A 21,849-nucleotide genomic window follows, 5' to 3' on the forward strand; every position below is an offset into this window, starting at 1 on the left:
TCCATTGAATGGTCTAATCATTGACTCCCAGCCTTCTGGTCTTGTGGTTTTTCATGGTCAAATTCTTTCTCCCTGAGTATGTTCAAGTCTTCCTCCAAAGAAAATGATTATCCTTCCTTTCCAGCCAGTGAGCTGTTATCTGTCCTTTGTGATCACTCTTCCATGTTTCCCTGATTTCTGAAGTTCATGGTGGTTGCTAACTCCCCTAAATCCTTCCCACTTTTATATGTGTCCCCTCCTCAAGCCCAGTTGCATCTGTATCACCCTATTCCATCTCTGACATGATTTTTTTTTTTGTAAGTTAACACATATCATTACTTAATTTTCAACGGGCCTTCCCTGCCTTTTAATCTAGAAACTCCTACAGAAAGAGAACAGCACTGCTTCCTAAAGGGGAGTCTCAGAAAGCACCACAAATCTTAGAGGTTTTGTGCCCTTGTAGTGTGAAAATGCTGTGCACAGGGAACCAAAAGGATGGAGGACAGGACTTGGACTGTTACTCTGGGCAAAGAGTCAGATTTAATAGCATCATTGAGAGAGAATGAGTGGTTTATTAGGAAAGGAGGAGGGCAAAAAAAAATCTAGTTGTATTAGAATATGTAGCGTCTTGGGTTTACCAGTGGAAAGAAGCTCCTTCAAAATAACCAATTCTCAGGCAAAAGGAGATGCAAGTTTGATTCCTGGGTGAGAAAGATCCCCTGAAGGAGGAAATGGCAACTCACTCCATTATTCCTGCCTGGAGAATCCCTGGACAGAGGAGCCTGGCAGGCTACCGGATGGCAAAGAGTCAGACATGACTGAGTACCCATGCACACAGGTAGTATGCTGGTTACATTTATGAAGAGTTTTCTATACGGTAGGAACTGTTTTCATTGTTTTATATGTGATAACTCATTTTGGTTTTTGACAATACATTCTTAAGTCCTAATTTTACTCCCACAAGAGAGAACAGTAACTTATATACTGTAGTCTTTCTCTCTTCAGTTCAGTTCAGTCGCTCAGTCGTGTCTGACTCTTTGTGACCCCATGAATCACAGCACACCAGGCCTCCCTGTTCATCACCAACCCACGGAGTCCACCCAAACCCACGTCCATTGAGTTGGTGAGGCCATCCAACTATCTCATCCTCTGTTGTCCCCTTCTCCTCCTGCCCTCAATCTTTCCCAGCATCAGGGTCTTTTCAAATGAGTCAGCTCTTCGCATCTGGTGGCCAAAGTATCAGAGTTTCAGCTTCAACATCAGTCCTTCCAGTGAACACCCAGGACTGATCTCCTTTAGGATGGACTGGTCTCCTTTAGGATGGACTGGTTGGATCTTGCATACCAAGGGGCTCTCAAGAGTCTTCTCCAACACCACACTCAAAAGCATCAATTCTTTGGTGCTCAGCTTTCTTCACAGTACAACTCTCACATCCATACATGACCACTGGAAAAACCATAGCCTTGACTAGACAGAGCTTTGTTGACAAAGTAATGTCTCTGCTTTTTAATATGCTGTCTAGGTTGGTCATAACTTTCCTTCTAAGGAGTAAGCGTCTTTTAATTTCATGGCTGCAGTCACCATCTGCAGTGATTCTGGAGCCCAGAAAAATAAAGTAAGTCACTGTTTCCCCATCTATTTGCCATGAAGTGATGGGACTAGATGCCATGATCTTTGTTTTCTGAATATTGAGCTTTAAGCCAACTTTTTCACTCTCCTCTTTCACTTTCATCAAGAGGCTCTTTAGTTCATCTTCACTTTGTGCCATAAGGGTGGTGTCATCTGCATATCTGAGGTTATTGATATTTCTCCTGGCAATCTTGATTCCAGCTTATGTTTCCTCCAGGCCAGGGTTTCTCATGATGTACTCTGCATGAAAGTTAAATAAGCAGGGTGACAATATACAGCTTTGATGTACTCCTTTTCCTATTTGGAACCAGTCTGTTGTTCCATGGCCAGTTCTAACTGTTGCTTCCTGACCTGCATACAGGTTTCTTAAGAGGCAGGTCAGGTGGTCTGGTATTCCCGCCTCTTTCAGAATTTTCCACAGTTTGTTGTGATCCACAGAGTCAAAGGCTTTGGCATTGTCAATAAAGCAGAAATAGATGTCACTCACTATTCTGATACTCTATCGGTGGTATTCCTCATGTAGTTTCAGATTTTTTTTTACATTTATATCCTCCTTCTGATGTTTGTAAAGATTTCCCATCCTCATACATACATTGCTTCACTAATATATGTGTGAGTGATGTGAGTGATGAGGGGCTCAAAAGGGCTTTGTATGAGGGTATCATTTTCTTTATCTTAAAAAATAACCAGAGATATTTGTGTTTCTTATATTCTTCATGAGAGCGCAAAAAAAAAAAAAAAAAAAAAAAGAGAGAACATTTCAGACCTTAATGTGATTTGTGATAAAAAAAAAAATAGAACTACTAACTAAAAAATCAGGATACTGTCTTCGTGGTTAAGAAGCCATCCGTTTTATAATTCCCATAAAAATGCTAAATTCTTCACATTTGCCAGATATCTGAAGATCTTTCACACTCTATTTTTACTGGCTCATGGAAATATGCTAATATTTCTTTACAAGTCTGCTGGGAGATTTTACTTCTTTCGTTACATGTACCATTTTGGTAGAAATTTCCCATCATCACTCTCTTTCCTTCCAATACCAGTATCAGACTTCTGGAAAATTCATGCTGATGATCTGTTTTGCAAATTTAGAAATAATCATCACTTGTTTTTAACAACTGAGGTTACTTTAAAAACTTACTTGATAGTTATTTAAGAAATTATTTTTTAAGACAATAGGAGTCCTTTGTAATACACTGGATCATAATATGCTGCTGCTAAGTCACTTCAGTCGTGTCCGACTCTGTGTGACCCCATAGACGGCAGCCCACCAGGCTCCGCCGTCCCTGGGATTCTCCAGGCAAGAACACTGGAGTGGGTTGCCATTTCCTTCTCCAGTGCATGAAAGTGAAAAGTGAAAGTGAAGCCACTCAGTCGTGTCCGACCCTCAGCAACCCCGTGGACTGCAGCCTTCCAGGCTCCTCTGTCCAAAGGATTTTCCAGGCAAGAGTACTGGAGTGGGGTGCCATTGCCTTCTCTGCATAATATGCTGCTTCCTCCCTTTTGCCAACAAACTCAAGTTCAGATTCTTGGTGTTTATGCCTCATCACTTTGGGTCCAAGTCAATGTGTCTCTTCTATTCTATATATTCCTTTTAATTCTCAACCAATCTTGATCTCCTTCTACATTAGCCTATTTGAAGTTTTTAGGCTACCCCATTCCTCAATCACATTTCACTCAAGCTTTTCTCTAAGCCTGTGATGACTTTCCCGCTTGCTTTCCCATTTAATGATCTGAAACCTCCTTCACCAGGAAGCTTTCCCCTAGCCACTCACAGAGAATTTACCACCCTCTCTGCACTTCCCAGTACTTTGTCAGTAACTCTCATATTTTATGGATTGTAGATGTTTCTGTTCCTAAGTTAAAAGCAAGATATCGTTAATTTTCAGTCTCCTCTTTAGTGCTTATCATCTTTGTTACATATGGTAAGCTCTCAAATAATGATTTCTGAATTGCAGTACTCCAAACTAGATAGGTTGTTTTGTTCTTCCCATGAGCACCTGAAGTTTAAATAATGCAAAAACTATACTTACAAATGATAAAATACAACATGCTAAGTAAGAAACAGCTACCAAAACTGACTCTTGAATAATGGATACCAGCATTGCATAGGACTTGGTCAAGGTGAGAGCCTGAGAGGCATAATATCCCATGTCCTGTTATTTGTCTGGAATCCTGAGTATCAGAAATGGTGTTATCTAGGATTTTTCAAGGCTGTATTTGAATAGATATTCATAGTTAGTCCACATTCTCCCCTGAACACCAAGAAATGCATATTTCTGGAGGGCCCTAGTCCATGTGTTTCATTTTTTATTGGAGTGCTTTACAATGTTGTGTAAGTTTCTACTGTCCAGCAAAGTGGACATATACATATATACCCCCTCTTTATTGGATTTCCTTCCCATTTAGGTCACCACATAGCACTGAGTAGAATTCCCCGTGCTATTTAGTAGGTTTTCAGTTATCTATTTTATACATATTATCAATAGTGTCAGTAAATATGCATATATATATGTCAATCCCAATCTCCTAATTCATCCCACCCTCTCTTTCCCCCTTGGGATCCATATGTTGATTCTCTACCTCTGTGTCTCTACTGATTTTTTCAGATTCCATACATTTGTGTTAATAAATGATACTTACTTTTCTCTTAGTGACTTACTTCACTCTGTATGATAGTCTCCAGGTCCATCTACATCTCTACAAGTGACCCAATTTTGTTCCTTTTATGACTGAGTAATTATATATTTGTACTACATCTTCTTTATCCTTTCCTCTGCTGAGGACATTTAGGTTTCCATTATTTTTAATCAAACCTCTGTGTTCCATGGCATGATGTCAGACATTTGCCACATACATTTCAGAGTGTCATGTTTAGGTACAAATAACAAATGTTCCAGGGTAATTTAGAACGTTGGGAAAAATACAACCAGCCAGGTTTTTTTCCCCTATGTTTTTTGAACTTCATCAAAAAATAACTAGAGGATGGTTCAAAGTTAAAAAAAAATTAAGTCTTGAGATTCATGATACAGTCAAGAGTACATGCTGTCAGGAAAAGCTCTTCTTTTTTTCTTGGAAAGAAACCCACATTTCAGGGACTCTCTTGTAAGTCCTGAATCTTCCTGAGCTATGAGTTTGAGACTCCAAAGCTCAGCTTTAAATAGGGTTTCTGCATTGGCCTCTGTAGCAGCTTTCACATGCTGATTAAGTTGTTGGCTGTTTCAGAGCTGTTGACTTGGCTCCGTGTTGGCAGGTAAATGTAATGCCTCCAAGGCCAACCATGCTAGCTGCAGCAGATCATGGTAACTATTTCTTGTGCCATGTTCTATACTTTTGACTTATAGTTGAACCTACCTGTGACTGGTATGACAAAATAACCCAGTCTAATTAGAATTTTAGTATTTAAGTTAATATTTCAATCAGTACCTGTATAGAGGTTGAATGAGTTCATATTATTTTAAATCATTAGAAAATAATCTAAGTAACTGAAACATGGTATTTTAATTTAGAACTAATCTATCTTTAGGAATATTACCCATTTTGGCTTGTGCCTTTTCCTACACCTTGTTAACAGTGAAATAAGCTGTAGAAGCAAAGGCACTGATTTTAGAGTTTGGCATCTTTTCTCAACTCTGCCAATTACAAGTGACTCTGGACTTAGGCAAACAATTTAAACCTGCTTAGCCTCTGCTTTTCCGTCTGTAAAATGTGAATGATCATTCCTGGTGTCAACACCCAGGATGTTTATACGGATCAGGTGAGAGGATGTATGTATATGAAAGATGACTGAAAGAATGCACAAGACTATTTCAGCTACAGTCTACAAACTCCATAGCATCCTCTTCCTTCAATTTTCACTTTTTCGTGTTCAGCTTATTTGCTTAAATTCACCTAAAGAAGAGTTAATGATCATGTTGTTGGCAGCCTTTGGGAATTAGCCTGGATAGTGTCTACTACTTCAGTATAAGAATATCTTTCCCAGGAAGTCTCCACCTGACAGTATTCCCTTTGCTGATCCCCCAGAAGATTCTGAATCACTAGCTCTTGAGACTACAATTCTTGTAAGTAGTATTCCTCTTTCTCTTGAATTCCTTTGTAGTCACCATTAGAAGCAGTGCCTTGTAGTATAATCAGGGTAAATCTCAGAATCAGAAAAGATGAAAGGGAGTCCCAGCTTTGGCAAACTGACTTCAGGGCCATTGGAAGAAATATTAGGTGACTCTCCTTCTTGGCAGAGGGGCAGAGGACAGGAATAAAAGGCTCTCAAAGCAGGTAAAGTGGGTATAGCATGGAGACCCCAGAGGAGAAGTTGGGGAGCAGGGAGACTGAAGACCTGACCTCAGGTTCTGAGGTTCTGAAGGACCAAGGTCAGACTCCAGTCCTGGGAAACAAGATAATGACATGGACCCACTTACTGGATCTTAGATACCAGGCAGTAGTCTTTTCTTAAAAGAGCAAGGCAAGTGTCTGGTCACTGAGGCTGAACTAAAGTATTATCACCAATGACCTGGGCAGGAAGACAGTATAGTTGAGATGTCAACATGTAGACCAGAGGGATTTGCTTGGGGATCGGGATTATCCCAGAGTTTGGGCAGAACTAGTCTTGTAGGAGGCGGTCATCTGTCCCCATCCAGAAGAACTAGAGAAAAGTTGGAGTTAGGGGACATGGGCCAGGTCTGTCAGTATGATGAAGGCAATTATCTATTTTCACAGAACACATTTTTCTTGCTCTCTTAGAGTCATCCACTGACCTAATAAAATCCATTAAGGGATGAATTCTGATTCTATAACCATATTTTTCTAACTGTTTAGTGTGTGCCCCAGAGTTATTTTTTTTTTCTAGCACTTTCCTCTGTAGCAATGAGTGCTGGTATAATTCCAAAGGGCAGTCATTTCTTACACATATTTTTGAAAATTATTCTTAAAAAGAGCTGGTTTTGTATTTTTCCTTTCTTTCATGTTTTCCATTAAAAAAAATAATTTTGCACAATATTTATATACTTCCAGCCCATACTCCGGCTGCATCTTTAGAAACTCCATCTCTGTCATCTCTGTCATCTCAATGCCAAAACTTACACACTCCATTTTCTACCAAGTGTCATAGAACTGTTACCTCACAACTTTTATTTTGCAGTTTTTGCCACTGAAGTAGCAAAAGATGTTCTCTTATTAAACGCTGAAACTGCAAAAATCATGAGGTAATAGCTTTGTGGAGTGCCATATAGAACTCTGTTTAATGACTCCTGTTGTAATATCTGTTTCTATCCAGTGAGATTATTCTGTGCTTGGAAAATGGCGTGTGGTAGCTCACAGGTCTCTGCTACACTCTTTACACTTCCTTGATAATAGGTGCTTCCCCCTGTGAAGCGTTCAGACATTGGACACAGTCCAAATTTAGGAGATGGATTCATATTTCACTCTCTAATAAGCTTTCACATATAAGTATAAAAATGTATGCATATACATCTGTAAGGGATCATATGAAAACAATTCCGACATTATGTTTTGAGATCTACCTATATTTAACCCTCACTACAGTAACTTTTAGGCCAAAATTTAGCTATGAACCATTCATGCACACAATGCAATGCCTTTGGGTTTTCAGCAGAAAACTGAATTATTATCTTTACTAAATGAAAAGAGAAAAATTGATTTTCCAAAATCATTTCAACAAGCATTGAAAACACAAACAGAAATTCTATTAACCCTAAGTCCCCTGAAGCATCTATTGATTTTTAACTGGACTTTGGAGGTACCTGTCTTTCTTTGAAAACATCTGTTACAATATAAGATTCCTTACCCATTTTCTAGAGGTAGACAAGGAAAGCAACTCTAAGGGTAAAGTAATATGGATATAATAATGACATAGTATGGGCTAAGTCTAACACACTCCCAGAATGTCTGTATACAACTGTCTACCATGTCTATGGATGTACAGCTCTACAGACATGCATCTGGGGTACACTTCTCTGAGGGTACACATCCAGGGGCTCTATAATCTTACCTTGATGGTAGCCAGGACCACCTCCATTATACCACACTGTCTTGGTGTCAGACCCTTGGCATCCTCTCGAATCATGTGCTCCTGGAAAACAGGTGAACAATTTCTTCTAAAATTACCAGTTCATTTGTTTAAAAACTGTTTTCAAACAAAATTTGTATAATCCTTGTACGCAGATATTTCCCATTTGAGACAACTTTTTCATATGAACACATTTAGTTGATGATAATGACAATTTTGTCAGATATTTAATAAAAATTCATTTTGCCCAAAGAAGAAATACTACATGTTAACTTAAAAAGCAGTGCTTTGATTCATATATGGCTTTATTTTTCACCTGCAAACTAATGTTATGGGGGGGAAAGGGAAGAGATAATCCTGGAAAATGTGTGTCCAAGCTTTTCCACATTAATCTCTGCTTCCTGTTCTGTCACACTGAAGAAGGTCAACCTTGGAAAGGACTTAAGAGGTAAATTTTAGCCTCATTCAATTATTACTGATAAAATCTACTTTAAGTACAATGCTCTCACTTTACTCACTTTCTAGGATCTCCTTAATGCTCAGTCATTAACAGGGAAATTCCCAAAGAGTTAACTGAATTCAGTTCTGGAGGTTTTTAATATTTTTATTTTTAATTTATTTTTGTTGGTTTTTAATATTTTAAATTCAGTTATCAATATTTTAGAACTGATTTCCATAATAACAATGCATTTTCCTCATTGTTCACTATGAACTCTGTCTTCATCTAAAGTTATTTAGGGAAATGATGGTAGAAAGTTGAGGACAACAGTAAGGAAAACTTGTCTGGAGAAAAATTTTAAAATTCCTAACCCACAGACTGATACAATCTTCCCAGGGCAGCCACTATTCTAGTCAACAGCATTCAACAAATATTTCCTGAGTGCTTACTATGTGCCAGTACTGTTCTAGGTGACTGAGAGAGACTGTTTCATAAAAGAAAGACTTTTGTCCTCTGGAGCTTAATTTCTAACTTAGATAAGTGCGTCTCTGTGAATCAGAAGGAAAGCCAATATGGGTGGACATAGCTCTGAGAATGCATGGCTTGGTCAAGGGATCAGTGTCTTTGTTCAGTAATGAAAAGTACCTCTTTTTCTATGGGGCACAGCAAGTGGATCAAGGACCCCAATTCAGCTGTCATTCACTACCTTTGTGGGATACTTTGTGAAATGTACAAATTATACAGTCACACCCAGTGGCTCATCTTTATATTCTAGTCCTTATGTTACTCTGTCATTTAGCAGGTGCCATGACTTTCTGAAGATAATCCCTATGTTTTACTCACTTCTGTGACTTTCAGTGCCTGTCTTAGCAATTATCACCTGCTAGGCACTCAATATGTTTTTGGTAACTGAGTTGTACTTCTTCAGAATATCTTAAATGATTCCATATGCTTGAATGGAATTACACTCCCTTGAATATTGTTCAAAACTTGGTATAATGCTAGATTCATGGTATATACTTCTACATATCACTGCATCTTTCTCTGATGTGGGGATTTCACCACAAACATATGAGTCCATTTAATATTTTAAAAATAAAGATATTAAATACCCATTGAGACTCAAAGAATAATGGGAAATTTTTGCCAAATTATAGAGAGAAATGCTTGAAGGCAAGTAAATAAATCTCTCTGGCTTTGTCAGTCTTGACTGGCTTTTCGGTGTGGTCATATTTTTTAATAAATGCTAATAAATAATAAATGTTGGAACTACAGAAAAATACAATTCTTATAAGAAATGATTAACAATAACTTATTCAAATAAGGTAGTCTCTGAAAAAGGCTGTCAATGTGTTACTGCTTGCTTGTAGGAAATTCATTGTCCCAGATGTATTTTTACTAACTGGTTTTGATATTGTATCACCTGTCCATAAAAATGTTATGCCAGATAAATCTGATCCCATAAAATAGTAATAAGTTGCACACACTTATAATAACTTACATTATAAAGTTCCAGAGGATGAAGTAATATAGAATATGTAAAAATCTAAATAAATCCTTGCTTAATGAATTAATTCTAATCATAGTCACATGCAGAAAAGAAATTAGTTTCCTTCATTGTTCTATGTTCCTTGATTCTGTGTTCTTGTAAGTAAGGTAGTCATTTGTTAATATTTCTGTACAGGATTGCTGAATTTACTCATTAATACTATTATTTCATATGACACTTTACCTGTGGATCCTATCTGGTTTCAAACTAATACATGAAAAATGAAAAGACCCAGGGTTTGAAATGAAAACAAAACATTGGAAGCAACATTCTAGTAAAATATGGGAAAACAGTTTTATAAAATTTGCAGTTCTGCCTAGAAGAGAACATAGCCAATATTCTTTCACATAGACTGGACCAATGTTTTCTTAGGTCATTCTCCTGAGGTAATAGAAATGAAAGCAAAATTCAACAAATGGGACCTAATCAAATGTACAAGCTTTTGGAAACCATAAACAAGACAAAAAGCCTACAGAATGGGAGAAAATATTTGCAAGTGATGCAACTGAGAAGAGTTTAATTTCGAAAATATTCAAACAGCTCATACAACTCAACAACAAAACATCCCAAACAACCCAATTGAAAAATGGGCAGAAGAAGCAGACTTTTATGGTTAGCAAAGGGGAAAGATGACAGGGATGGATAAACTGAGTCTGGGATTTTCATATGCACATTACTAAGATAACTGATAGGGACCTACCATATACCACGGGTAACTCTACTCAATAATCTAAATGGGAAAATAATTGGAAAAATAATGGCTATATGTATAACTGAATGACTTTGCTGTACACCTGAAACACAACATTGTAAATCAACTATATTCCAGTATACTTTTTTTTAATTTTAAAAAGATGTAGTACATGTACATAATGCAGCAACAGGGATAAACTTAGATATTATCTACTAAGTGAATAATCTGAAAGACAAAGACCATAACGTGTCCCTTATATGTAGAATTTAAAGTGGGGCATAAATGAACCTATCTACCAAAGAAACAGACTCACAGACACAGAGAACAGACTTGTGGTTGTCCAGGGGAAAGTGGGTAGAGGACAGAGAGTTTGGGGTTAGCACATTCAAACCATTACCTATAGAATGGATAAACAATAAGGTCCTACTGTATATCACAAGTAACTCTGTTCAATATCTTTTGGTAAACACTAATGGTGAAGAATTTTAAAAACAATGTGTATATATATGTAAAACTGAACCATTTTACTATACAGCAGAAATTAGGACAACATAGTAAATCAACTATACTTCAACTGAAAAATGGTAGTTCTCTATTTTGGCTACAATTTTAATCTTTCACATAACAATACAGAAGACTTATTGCTCAATAATTCAAATAATAATAACTAAATGGACCAATAACTTTAAAACCTCAAGGAACAATAATAGGAAAAATATGTTTAAAAACTAAGTTGTTTTTCTATTTTTAGTCCATGGGGTCGCAAAGAGTCGGGACACAACTGAGCGACTGAATGCTTTTAGAATATTTTTTTCATAATATGCCTTTAGTTTATTATAATCAAGATAATTCACTGAATTGAAGAAATTTTGAGGCCGCTAAAGGGATATAAGTGCTGTGGTTTCTGTGGACTCTGATGTTTCCCAGGTAGCATACATATGCCCACTGAGGATCCAGTCTCTCTCTCACTTAGTGTTCATAAGATTTGAACGGGGTTGACAGCACTCCTCAGCTCAGGTGTGGGTATGTGAATTAAGCCCAGTGGCATATGTCATCCCCCAGGCCACGGTGGTTGGCTTGGGAATGGTGATAATATTGCATTAGCACTGATGATGTGCCTGTGGACTTTGCTAGAATTTCCTGCATCAAGGTGGGTGTTCTTTTCTATAAAACTTCAAGTTCAAAAATGTTAGATATAAGCAGAGAACTGTCTTACAAACAGGAAAGGAGGATTGTTAAGGCAGTAAGTCAAGGGAAGAACAGAATTGAAAGAGAGTAACTGGCTTCTGTAACATTGTTTGACTTCCTAATCAAGCAGTGATGGAAACCAGAGTTAGCCCAGAACTGTAAAATTTCATGGAGCTATAAATTCCCTCCTTGCTTTTGTTAGTCTGGCTTTCCATCACTTGAACCTGAAACAGTTATAGCTGATAAAGCATTCAACTCAGGAAGCTGGAGGAGATGCAGTATCTGTTTCCTGATGTCACACAGACCCACACACACTGCCAAGGCCATTTCTTTTGTAATAAGGGACTGTGATGTTTCACTTTTCCAGGTTTTCTATGAGAAACTTTCAAAAGAGGGGATAGAAATCTCAGGGAGGTAATAAGAGAGGTCAAGAAAATGATAGAGATCCAAGATCCAAAACAATAGTTTGACAATGGCATCTACTTTCTACTTTCCCTCTGAACCACCAACATCCCTGAATACTTGTGAGAAACAATCTCATGTGATGGTTCTGTCTTCTAAATGGATTATTGGCTTTTAACTGTTTTTCTGAAAAGGGGACAAAGTAGGTGATATAACAAGGTTTTGCCATTATAGGGCATCTATTTCAACTCAGTAAGCAAATATGCAGTCACACGGATGCTCTTTCCCCTGTTGTGTACACACAAAGCAGCCCCGATGATATGTAACCCTGAGCTGCCAGCCTGGGGAAGAGACAAGAGAATGCCCTCTGTGAGTGGAAAGAGGCATATTCTTTGCAGTTACCATGCAACGATAATGACTACGTTATCATCACAACAATCCTCTGGGCCAAGGGTTAACACTGTCGTGATTTTACAAATGGCAAATCTGAAAATTAGACATGTTCAGTTCCTTGGCCAGTGTCACATATTTGGAGGCAGCTGAGGTAGAATGTGGTCAGTATCTGGAACCTACCCCCATGCTACACCATATTCTCATAGGTAGAAACAGAGCAAGAACATACATTTCAACTACAGGTACAAGTTTGGCCTATAGGCCAATGGCCACATAGGTCCATTGATAAATGAATGTATAATAAAAAGTGGTATGTACTTACAATATTATTCAGCCTCTAAAAGGAGGAACTCTTGTTATATGGGACAATACTGAGGAAACTGCAGGACATTGTGCTAAGTGAAAAAAGTCCATTACAGAACAACAATATATATTTTAACCAGTCACATTTCTACTCTAGAGGGAAAAAAAAATCTGAGGTTCTCTAAACAACTGCAAAGTCCTGTGACTCTCAAGCAATAATAAAGGGTAGGATTGTTTATATAGCAAATCCTCGTTATAGTGGGGTTGATTATCTTGACAAGCTCAATGTCTGCTTTGATAAGTGTATTTTCCTGCATTAGGTTTCCTGCCTGAAGAGTTCTCTAGACTTTACTGGGTTTCTGTGGAGCACTCTTTGCCTTTCTTCATATAAAGCCAGTTCACGATAAAAATGAAAATATGCTAATTTATTTCAAAAGCAGTAATCCTGAATGCTTCAACACAGTCAAAAATTCCCAGCTGCCCTATGAATTGGAAAATAAAAAAGAATATATAGGGTGTGGGGAGAAGAAAGCACAATTCAGTCCCTCCATTTTACTCTAATTACTTCTTAGATTGTGAGATCTCAGACACACATCCTTAGTCCTTCTGTGTTGGATAGCACTACTAATAGGAGGCTGGTTTCTCACAGAACTGTAGTCAGTGCACTACCTTTTACAGACATATTCTTATTACCTTCAGTTTGGAGAGTTGTCCCAGATCTTTAGCTGCAATGAAAATCATCTGGGGTCCCTAGGAACACACACATAGAAAAGGAGAGAGACAACTTGTAAGATCTTCAGTAACAAAGTAGAAATGTAGTCAATAGACAGTGTTCTCTGTTTTACTGATTATGTTTGTGACTTTTATCTTATAGGCCCTAAATTGGTCTATTTTACAAATTGGATCTGGATACCTAGCAGATAGCTAGGGTTGTATCTGGCAATACAACTGTCCTCGCAAGCATCCTACTTCTGGAAGTTTCAGTCTGAGTTACTGCTCTGGCAGCCAGTTTAGGGTACAATGCGGATTACATCAGTGAGCTTACCTTTTATTTATTTATTTGTAGCAGAGGCAACTCCTTCCCTCCACTCCCTACCCCTTAAAATAAATTACATAAAATTTCAAGATCCAGAGCTGAAGAAGGCGGAGCTGGTCCTCCTGACATGCCATCCAAACTGTCAGAGCCCTGCCTTCTAACTCCTTCCTCAGCCAGAGGTTTTTCCCTAGCACCTCAAGGCCCTGGGGAAAGCTGAAAAAAACATCAGAATAAACGTTGGAAGCACTACTAGAATCCTCGTTAGTAGCCTAGAATGTAAATAGAGTGTGTAAGTAAAGCGACCCAACTTGCAGGTTGCCCTGACAGCCTCCCCTATTGGCCAATTAAGTGAAAGCCAGCTGATGTTAAAGAAATGCATTATGTATTATAGGGGAATAAGAGACATCAGTGTGTATGTTTCTACGTGTGATTTGGCTACCCATATGATTATACCACATACGCATGGCATGAAGTAAAACTCAGTCATTTATATTTAACACTCCCTGTCTGGTGATAAATCAACAAACATATCAATCTTTGCACCTTGGAACAATTTGCAAGAAAATATTTTCTATATAGTTTCACTGGCTAAATTTCACTGAGTGTGCATGATTAATGGTGTCAATATGTATTTTAATTTATAATTACTCATTATTTATATCAACTGGTGTTTCTCAGTCACCAGAGCAAGTGCTTGGTAGGGTTATTTCTTTCTTTGCTTGGCTCAGGATATGTGCACTGAGTTAGCTGGTGTATGCAGTTGATCACTGTCTGACTTTGCTGTCATTGATCTTTTTGGTTCCTTTTTATTTCACTGTGTCTGATACAATCATGTCCATCAAATCCACTAAAAGATATCACCTATATTTACATCCAAGTGCAAAGGTGATTGATAAAAGCAAAAGGTTAAAAAAAAAAAAGAGTCCAGAGAGCAGGGTTAGATTTATCTTTATAAACTGTAAAAATGCAGGAAGAAACACAGCAAGCATATTCTAGCATATATCTGTTCTTCTGGGGTGAGGTTTCATAATAAAGAAAAAATGATTTGTGTAGACGAGATAGCCCTATAAATTGGGCTTTGATACATTTTTTTAAGAGATAAAGTTTGAAATATCAAGCAAGTGTGAAGTTTGACTACTATTCCCGCTATTGAAAAATGATTTGTAGTGGGGGTGGTGGAGAGTTGGATTGAGAGTTTGGGACTAGCAGATACAAACTACTATATATAGAATCGACAAACAAGGTCCTGTTGTATGAGACAGGGAAACTATATTCAACATCCTGTAATAAGCCATAATGGAAAATAAAATTGATTCATATAAGGAAATGTCATTGGAATGATCCTTGCTAAGCCACTGTATACCAAACCCTTTTCCCCCAAATGAATTTAATTACTATTTCATATGGATCAAAACCATTCATTGAAACAAAAACCAATTAGATGGGTTATTGGAAGTATAATCAAACATGAGTTTGACTACTTACTGTTTGATCTGTCAGAGGAGGGAGAACAATTTGTTTTTCTATTTTGTGAAGAACTAGCTTCCATAACTCTTTTAATACTCGCTTCAGGACTGTTCTCTCACAGATCTTTGCTGAGAGACTTAATCTGAAATAAAATACATAATTGCTTAGGAGTCTCTCATTGAGGCATCACCTTATTTTACTGATCACGAATTCACATTTTTCAGGGCTGAGATTCAGATACCTGAATAGGCCTTTATAATTTTCAGATGCTAAATTTCATTTACTGAAAACAAAATACATAATGTAAAAAATCTGTTTCATCATATTTTATAAAATTCATTGTTTGGTAGAAAATGAATTCAGAGTATTTCTTTTCTTAAATTGCTTCCCAAATTGACATCAGGGCTCCCAAAGTACATGATTTTTCCTGCATTCCAGGGTTGCATGCCCATGTTCATGGTATAGGCCAAATACCAAAGAAACACATTTTCATCACTAACTGGCATTGGATCTGCACAACGACATGGCAAACATGCATATGATTCACTCAAAAGCAAAACTCATTGCTATTTTTTCCCAATTTTCTTGAGATATTGGTATCTAACACTGTAAGTTTAAGGAGCACAAGACAATCACTTGATAAACGTACATGTTGTGAAATGGTCACTACAGTAAGTTTAGCTAACATCTATCACCTCACAGAGTTATATTGTTTGGCTTATAGTAAGAACTTTCAACATCTACGCTTAGCAATTTTCAAATACATGATACAGTATAGTATCCTATAAATACTGTACTCTCTCTCTCTCTCTATATATATATATATATATATATATATATGCTATCCTATAAATACTGTACTATATATATATGCTATCCTCAGTACTTATCTTACTGGAAGTTTGTATCCTTAGACTTTACTCATTCCCAACAGACACAAATTTGTTCTCTGAGTTCAGATTTTCTAGATTCCCAATTCACCAACTGTGGTAGGCTTAAAGTATTTACCAATTCTTCTCATGGTGAGATAATGATGGTAATGTCATTGAGCATTTATATAACACTTTAGTTTAGAAACCTCTTCTGCAGATATTTCTGGGATTAGTATATCCATTTCAGAAATCAAACACCAGCTCAGAGAGGTTGGAGGGACTCATCTAAGGAAGTGAAGCTAGTGAGTGAGGGATGAGATTCAGTAGGTTGTCCAACAGCCCATGCTACCCTTGGTAAACGCACTTGTGCATGAAGGCCCAGCAGTATCTGAAGGCACAGTTCTGCACAAAGATTTATGGAAAGTACCATAACTTCCATTACTTGACACTGAACTCTGAGACTCTTTTAATAAAAGTTTATCAAACCTGTTGTACAGAGTGCCAAAGTTGGATCATATATTTCAGGGTAGCCTAATGAACTTTCTATAGTGCTACTAAGTACTTTGAATGGTTGGATGCAGAAATTACAAACTGGGATCTGATAGAGACAGAACTGACTTTTAAACATTTAAATATAAAATTAATACTAACACTTAAGGAGTTAATATCTAAAGGCATGTGATGTTTGAGAGTGAAAGAGGAGAGTGAAAAAGTTGGCTTAAAGCTCAACACTCAGAAAACGAAGATCATGGCATCTGGTCCCATCACTTCTTGAGAAATAGATGGGGAAACAGTGGAAACAGTGTCAGACTTTATTTTTTTCGGCTCCAAAATCATTGCAGATGGTGACTTCAGCCATTAAATTAAAAGACGCTTACTCCTTGGAAGGAAAGTTATGACCAAACTAGATAGCATATTCAAAAGCAGAGACATTACTTTGCCAACAAAGGTCCATCTAGTCAAGGCTATGGTTTTTCCAGTGGTCATGTATGGATGTGAGAATTGGACTATGAAGAAAGCTGAGTGCTGAAGAATTGATGCTTTTGAACTGTGATCTTGGAGAAGACTCTTGGACTGCAAGAAGATCCAACTGGTCTATCCTAAAGGAGATCAGTCCTGGGTGTTCATTGGAAGGACTGATGTTGAAGCTGAAACTTCAATACTTTGGCCACCTCACGCAAAGAGTTGACTCATTGGAAAAGACTCTGATGCTGGGAGGGATTATGGGCAGGAGGAGAAGAGGACAGCAGAGGATGAGATAGCTGGATGGCATCACTGACTCGATGGACATGAGTTTGACTTAACTCTGGGAGTTGGTAACGGACAGGGAGGCCTGGCATGCTGTGATTCATGGGGTCGCAAAGAGTTGGACACGACTGAGCAACTGAACTGAACTGATGTTTGAGAAGCAAAGGAAGAGATTTCCCAAACTCATTTTCACATAGAAGTATCTCTCCTAACACTGCTGTGTGTAGAACCTAGTATATAAAAATACATGATAGTGACCTACCCTGCAAGAAGGGGAGAGCTGGGGGGCCCTGGAGGCATAGCTGTGGAACTCTGTGGCCCCACAAGTTTGGAACCCATTGTTCAGAGGCAGTAGTTCTAGCTTGCTAGTAGATGGATATTCACTATATGGACACGGGGTAGAAACCAGATGATATGTCATGAAAAAAATAACAGAACCTATCCTCAGAGAAATTCTTTGGATGATTTGAGACACAATAAATCTGCCAATTTTGCAACAGCTGTGTCATTTCCATTTGCTAAAGGTCTGAGTTTAAAAACTGATCTTGTTTTTATGGTCAGCTCATGTACTTGGTGTGCTATCTAACTCTGTTTAAACTGGATTTGAACCAATAGGAATAAAATTGTTGATATGTTTGCAGCTCTGCATGGGATTTCTATTAGCTGGAAATGGCCTTTATAATTTGTTTTATAGAGTAGTGAGGTCTTGGTGGGGAAAATGAAGCATAAAGAAATAAAGTGTTGTATAATATTTAGGGAGGCTACACAAAGAGAGCCTGTACATTTATAATATAACACAGTTTTTAAGGGGATCATCTCAAAACCACCTTGAAGACTTTTGGCCCTAATAATTCATTTTAAGCAACAAAAAACAGAGGGGAAATCTAGCAATTGCTTCCTTAATTTAGTCAGAGTTAACCAACTTGGTAATGTAAGCTGAACACATATATTTTGGAACCTGAACTGTCTATTTTGACTGATCACAGGACCAATTAACCAGACAATTTTCAAATGTTATATATACTTGCTGACAAGAGAGATATCTTGCCATACAGTTGACCACATTTTTATAAAAAGGTATCCACCTGTTTTTCCCTCCCTCTGGAATTCCCATCTCCCATTTTCATACATACAAACCCTATCTGCCTTTAAAGAAGACCTAACAGAAATGATAATTATGCTGATCATCTGAATAGGAGACTCCTGTATTATCCCTTATTGCATTTATCTGCTATACTTTTCTTTTTTTTTTCTTTCTAACCTGTTAGTTCCTTGAGAACAGAATTGATATCTGACTTTTTAAAAGGTCCCCTAATAAGTAGATTTATGGTTATACATTCTGTATTAGCCCCCAAATTTCCAAGCTCTCCATACCTATCTCTTCCTCAAATTTTAAAATCTTACAGATTTTTAAAGTTCACTGATGTTTTTCTATTTTTACAGTCTCTTTCTACTAAGAATGTGAGGAAGTTACATATGATGATATAATAAAGTATAATTAGATATAGAAGAGACTATTTTAAGACTGACTAAAACAATAATTGAAATATATTGAAAAGAAGGGCCAACCTAGTTTATGTATTAGCTCTGTTTTATGGATGCTGAAATGGAGTCAGAGTCCCTTAACTAGTAGAATACTGGAGTGGGTTGCCATTTCCTTCTCCAGGAATGTTTTATAGAGTAGTGAGGTCTTGGTGGGGGAAGAAGGAATCTTTCTTCCCTACTGAGGGATCAAAGCTGCAACTCTTGTGTCTCCTGTATGGACAGGCAGATTCTTCACCACTACAGCACCTAGGAAGCCCTAGTAGGTAACAGTACTGGAATAATTCAAAACTTTCTGTATGTTTCACAACTCTTGGTTACAGCATATGCAAAAATAAATAGTTCTGCCAGTGATAAATGTGTACCTCTGAACTGCTGACTGGAAATCTCTAAACAGAAGGCATTCTGGTAGGAGTTTTAAGAGGTTCAGGATTGTTTTATCCTGCTCTCCACTCACCATCACAGTCACAACTAAATGGTAGTTTCTGTGAATCAATTGTCTCATCCATAGAAAAGAGTCATGACAAAAACGTCAAGGGGTTGTTAGGAAATTAGGCAATAAGAGTAAAGTATCTATTAAGAACCTAAAGATATGAAGATGGCTTTTCCTCTTTCTTCCTCTTCTCTCCCTCCTTGCTTCTAATTTTTTCTTCTACACCACCTGCCTACCTATTTCTTGCTAAGCTACCTAATTACCTATTCACCTCTCTTATATTTCTTCATAGCAAACAGAAAATAAGAATTTTTATAACAAATACTAAAATTAAAGTGATAAGAACATTAGGGTTACTTATGCAGTAAGGTTATAAGCAAAGGGAAATGAAATTAAAGGAGAAGTTATTAATATATAGGGAAGGTTCTTACTAATTCCTTCTTTGCTGTTCTTATCTTTAACAAAAGGTAATGTATCCTTCTTATTTATCTTGGTCTCATTGGTATTAATTAATTTGTCACAACAATACTAAATGAGGTAATATAAGTAAAGTAGTAGATATTACGCTGGTCCCTTGGTGGGCATTCAAAATTATGTTCTCCTTTTCTACTTTCAGTTCTGGTTTCAAGTATCCCCGCTGAAGAAATCATACCTCTTGTTGTTTTGGATCAATGGTTTCCAATTTTGGACACATTTGAAAATACAGGTGCCTACTCCAAACTTACAAAACTAGAACTTCTAAGAGGAAGGGACCAAATAGAAAGGGAAACAAGTCAACCTTTTTAGTTAAGAACACTATCTTAGTTGGTCATGAAGGCCTCCTTTCCCACCCATTCCACCACTACTGAACTGAAATCTCAATGGAATCAAGTACTTTGACTCTCCATCATCACTGTCCAGTGTCTAGATTATAGCGTTTGATACAAATGGACACTAAGTAAATAGCTGATGAAGGTGGGACAAGGCAGCAATTTACTTGTCTCTGGGCTGAATTGATTCTAGTCATATTTGTGCTATTATCTTCTTCAGCAGGTTTCTGGCATGAACTTGGATATTCTGGACTTATTTCTATCTATCTCCACGTCCAAATGTTATCTGAGAAGCATGAAAATCCTAATCTCTCTGTGCCTCAGAATAGCAGCCTCCTTAGTTACCAATACTTATTTCCTCTCCACTTTCCCTTTTCTGTACGTAGTCATTCCTTCTATTTTCCCATCTAGTAATGAATTAAGAGTTTTGTTTTTTTGTTAATGAACTGATCTATTTCTATAGAAGCCCTTTAAAACTGTCCTACATAGAGGAAAACTATTTTCCCCCCCTCAAATGCCTATCTGCTGAACTTAAGGCAGTGTATAAAGAGAAAATTGAGCAGAATACTTACGTTTTGTCCAAGAAGTCCATGAGAGGTCTTAATACAATCTCTGCATCCATTGCTGCACTGTTCTTATTAGATGCAGTATTTCCATTTGCTCTCATTTGATTTAGTTCGAAACTCATTTGTTTTATACACCCTTCAATGATAAGCTGGAAACTGAAAATAGAGAATATAAATTATGGAATAAAGCAAATAATTATGGTTTCCTTTGCCTGTGTCTGTTAAGTTCACCCCAGGGAGTTTGATTTGTTTCCAATGGCATGATTTCCTTTGCTCATTAGTTTTCAAACTTATTGTTCAACTGCGAAGTTTTTTGTTGCAATGAAAACTTACTTGGAACCCTTATATGTACAGAAGATAAGAAAGACGCTTTTTGGGTTGAATTAATTTGAGTGGGGGATCATTCGGTCCCCATCTCTCGCAGTAACAGCTGAGTTTCTCAAAGCACTGTTTTAAATGACATTTTCTTACTGGTTTTTAACAGTTGGTCACTCCTTCTTCAGTTAGCCCCTGGGACTCAACACCTTCTTGGCTTTCCTCCAGCCTCACTGGCTGCTCTTCTTCCATTGTCTGGCCTCTACCTCTAGCCTGGCTTAGCATATTAAAACACAGAATGCCTGGGTAGTTTTAATTTCAGATAGTGATTTTTTTTTTTTTTTTAGTGTAAGTATGCCCCATGTAATATTTGGGGCATATTTATACTAAAGATTACCTATTTTTATATGGAGTTCAAATTTAATTTGACATATGCTATATTTTATCTGGCAACCCTATATTGGCAAGCCAACTTCTAGGCTCAGTCCAGTATTAACAAACACTAACTGTATGAGAGGAGACAAGTTGTAAAGGTAAGCACACTGGAAAGTGGGCTTGGATAAATCAAGGCATAGCTTAAATAAAACCACTTAGTTTACACCTAGGATATTTCATAATCTATGAACACTTTGAAGTAAAACTAGACAAAATCATCCTTTAAATTTTACTACCACAAGCAAATTAATAATTTGCTTAACATTTAAAGTATAGGAGATAGAAAATTAAAATTAAAAAATTAAAAATTTAATTACAATTTAAAAATTAAATTAATTAAAATTTCTCTTTAGCTCTATAGAGAAAGTACTATAAAGGAATGATGAAAGAAGCATTAAAAGTAATAAAAAGCAAAGTTTACCCCTTTTACCATTTGTATAATGATTTAACTAAACATTTAATGAAGAGAACTTAAGCTAAATATACTGAAACCAGAAAATCTCCTTATGAACAGTTTGTAGGACA

At 37.2% G+C, this 21,849-nt stretch overlaps 1 protein-coding gene across 1 annotated transcript in view; it reads right to left on the reverse strand.

Moving 5' to 3' along the window:
* The window catches only part of UNC13C (unc-13 homolog C), a 706,632-nt gene that overhangs the window by 63,912 nt on the left and 620,871 nt on the right, over positions 1 to 21,849 (reverse strand). The window contains exons 28-31 of the mRNA XM_060417920.1: positions 20,581 to 20,730; positions 15,123 to 15,246; positions 13,295 to 13,351; positions 7,616 to 7,696 (exon numbers count right to left, since the gene is read on the reverse strand). Of these exons, the coding sequence (XP_060273903.1) occupies positions 7,616 to 7,696; positions 13,295 to 13,351; positions 15,123 to 15,246; positions 20,581 to 20,730 (412 nt within the window). The remainder of the gene's footprint in view (positions 1 to 7,615; positions 7,697 to 13,294; positions 13,352 to 15,122; positions 15,247 to 20,580; positions 20,731 to 21,849) is intronic.

Source organism: Ovis aries, chromosome 7 (assembly GCF_016772045.2).
Source record: "Ovis aries strain OAR_USU_Benz2616 breed Rambouillet chromosome 7, ARS-UI_Ramb_v3.0, whole genome shotgun sequence".
Taxonomy (NCBI): domain Eukaryota; kingdom Metazoa; phylum Chordata; class Mammalia; order Artiodactyla; family Bovidae; genus Ovis; species Ovis aries.